Source organism: Epinephelus moara, chromosome 18 (assembly GCF_006386435.1).
Source record: "Epinephelus moara isolate mb chromosome 18, YSFRI_EMoa_1.0, whole genome shotgun sequence".
NCBI lineage: Eukaryota > Metazoa > Chordata > Actinopteri > Perciformes > Serranidae > Epinephelus > Epinephelus moara.
The window spans coordinates 28,266,961-28,269,231 of NC_065523.1; the positions used below are offsets into that span (position 1 = coordinate 28,266,961).

General features: G+C 45.6%; 1 protein-coding gene across 1 annotated transcript in view; it reads right to left on the reverse strand.

Annotated features, from left to right (window-relative positions):
* The window catches only part of recql5 (RecQ helicase-like 5), a 23,288-nt gene extending 21,302 nt beyond the window's left edge, over nt 1-1,986 (reverse strand). Inside the window, exons 1-3 of the mRNA XM_050068547.1 lie at nt 1,848-1,986; nt 1,514-1,635; nt 908-1,429 (exon numbers count right to left, since the gene is read on the reverse strand). Coding sequence (XP_049924504.1) covers nt 908-1,429; nt 1,514-1,635; nt 1,848-1,944 — 741 coding nt within the window. The 5' untranslated portion in view covers nt 1,945-1,986. The remainder of the gene's footprint in view (nt 1-907; nt 1,430-1,513; nt 1,636-1,847) is intronic.
* Nucleotides 1,987-2,271: the final 285 nt, after the last annotated feature.

Sequence of the window (2,271 nt, forward strand, 5' to 3'; positions counted from 1 at the left end):
ACACTGACGAAGAGCTTCGTGAAATTGAAGGACGGAGGAAGAGAGAGAGAGAGGCGCAACAGGTAGAGGACGAGAGAGGAGGAATGGCTGCTGCAAGGCTGCGTAGCTCTGGAGATTGGTGGTGTACCTGTGAATGCTGTGCCCCAGTGCCCACAGAAGAGGAATGCCTCTGTTGCAAGGAATGGGACCGGTTCGGTTGCAGCCTTATTTTCAAGGTCTGGATGTGACAGAGGACGAGACACCTTCACCTGGAGTAGTATCCAGCTGGGCTTTATCTAGAGCTCGCGAGATATATTTCGGCCACGCTTTGGAAAGCAGAGCTTAATGGTAAACAAACATGGCAGCACACCGGTAAGGTAAGACAACACGTTTACATGTCGTTTTCTATATGTTCTCTGACATTTATCCTAACGATATGAGGCGGTCTTTGTGGAAAAAAAGCTTATTTAGTGGACTAACTTTGCACTTGAAGGTTGCTCGTTCACTTACGTTTTAACCAGTCTGATGCTTCTATGCACCCCGGCTGTATCTACGCTAACGGCTAACATGCTAACTATTATTTTTATGTCACTAGTCACTTGAAACAAATTTAGGACGATAGGAGACAGGTTGAAATAAACCGAAATTTCCCTTTAACAGCTTTCTACTATTTTGTTGAAATCTGTAAAGTTTAAAAGGAATTTTCTTGTACGTATATAATAACGGTGAGAAATAGTCTAGGGAACACTTTTAGTTAACCACCGCTTTTCTATTCAGATAATTCTGTTTCTATCCTTCCAAATGAGCTGTTCTTTGTCTAGCACCCAAACATGACCATGATTTTAGTGACAATGTAAAAATTAAAAGAAATTGATGATGTGATCTATCATTCAGGGAAAATAAGCTGCATCACAAAAACAATGCCAACCTGTCCGTTGGAGCCGCTGTCCAGTGCCAGTGCCTTCTGAATGAAGGCGTAGAGGTGAACGTAGGGGTTTGGCAGCAGCTCCCTGAAGATCACATCGTAGTGCAAGTTACTGCGGAAGACAGGTGTAACAAAAGAGAGTGGCGAGCTCAGCTTCAGGGACTGAACAATGTCATCTTGTACATTCTTGGGTGCTGTCGCTGTCAGGGCCAAACAGGGAACCCCCGGCATGCGGCCACGCAGCACTCCCAGTTTGAGGTAGTCTGGCCTGAAATCGTGGCCCCACTGGGAGACACAGTGAGCCTCATCCACAGCCAGGTAAGACAGCAGACCACGGGAGCACAGGTCCGTCAGGCAGGGCTGGAACGAGGGAGAGGCGACCATCTCTGGGGTGATGTAGAGCAGCTTCAGTTTGGGGCTGCTGCTGCCCAAGTCAGCCAGGATCAGACGGCGCTCACCTGCTGGGAGCTTGGAGTTGATGGAGCAGGCAGGGATGTTGAGACTCTGCAGGCGGTCCACTTGGTCCTGGAGAGGAACACAGGAAGAGATTAACACATAATTGAGACTGTGCATTGCATTGGAGCGGTCCAATCAGAGGCAGAGACTGACCTGAATGAGGGCGATTAGCGGGGATATAACCAGAGTAATACCCTCAGCCAGGACAGCAGGCAGCTGGTAACACAGGGACTTTCCTGCTCCAGTGGGCATGCACACAAACACATCTTTGTCTCCTGTGGCAAGACACAACACCAGTTACCACCGTGCCAAACATTATTCCCTCTGACAACACTACATGTAATATAACTACAACTACACCACATATTTACATATGAACAGGAATGTCAGTTAAGTTGCTGTTGCTCCGAGACAGCTAACGTCTGCTAATTAGCACTGAGACAAACTAACACAGCAGCGGGTATAAAAGCACATTTCTCTGTCTTACTTCTGACGACTGCTTTCACAACATCCTCCTGCTGCTTAGTCCGAAAGTTGTCAAACCCAAAGTGGGTTTTTAAAGCCTGTTTCAAAGTTGTTGTCATCGTTTATCTCCCTGTAAAGGAACTCATAGAAACCTCTTCGGTGTCGTCGCACACTGATGACGTCATTGGAGTCGCGATAAAAACGAAAACTAAAAATAAAGTGGGTTTTTTTCTATTATATTGTATTCAGTGTTTGTATACTTAATGTTATTTATTTATATAGTATTTTTTTATTTTTATTTATTGCTTTATGTTTTTATCATCTTGCTGGAAAAAGATGCCGCGTGGTGTTTATGTTTTGTAACGGCTTGCGTCAGAGCTCTCTGATTGGTCCAGCTGGTACACGCCTTTCACAGCTGCTGGACATATGTGAGGGATACATTATAT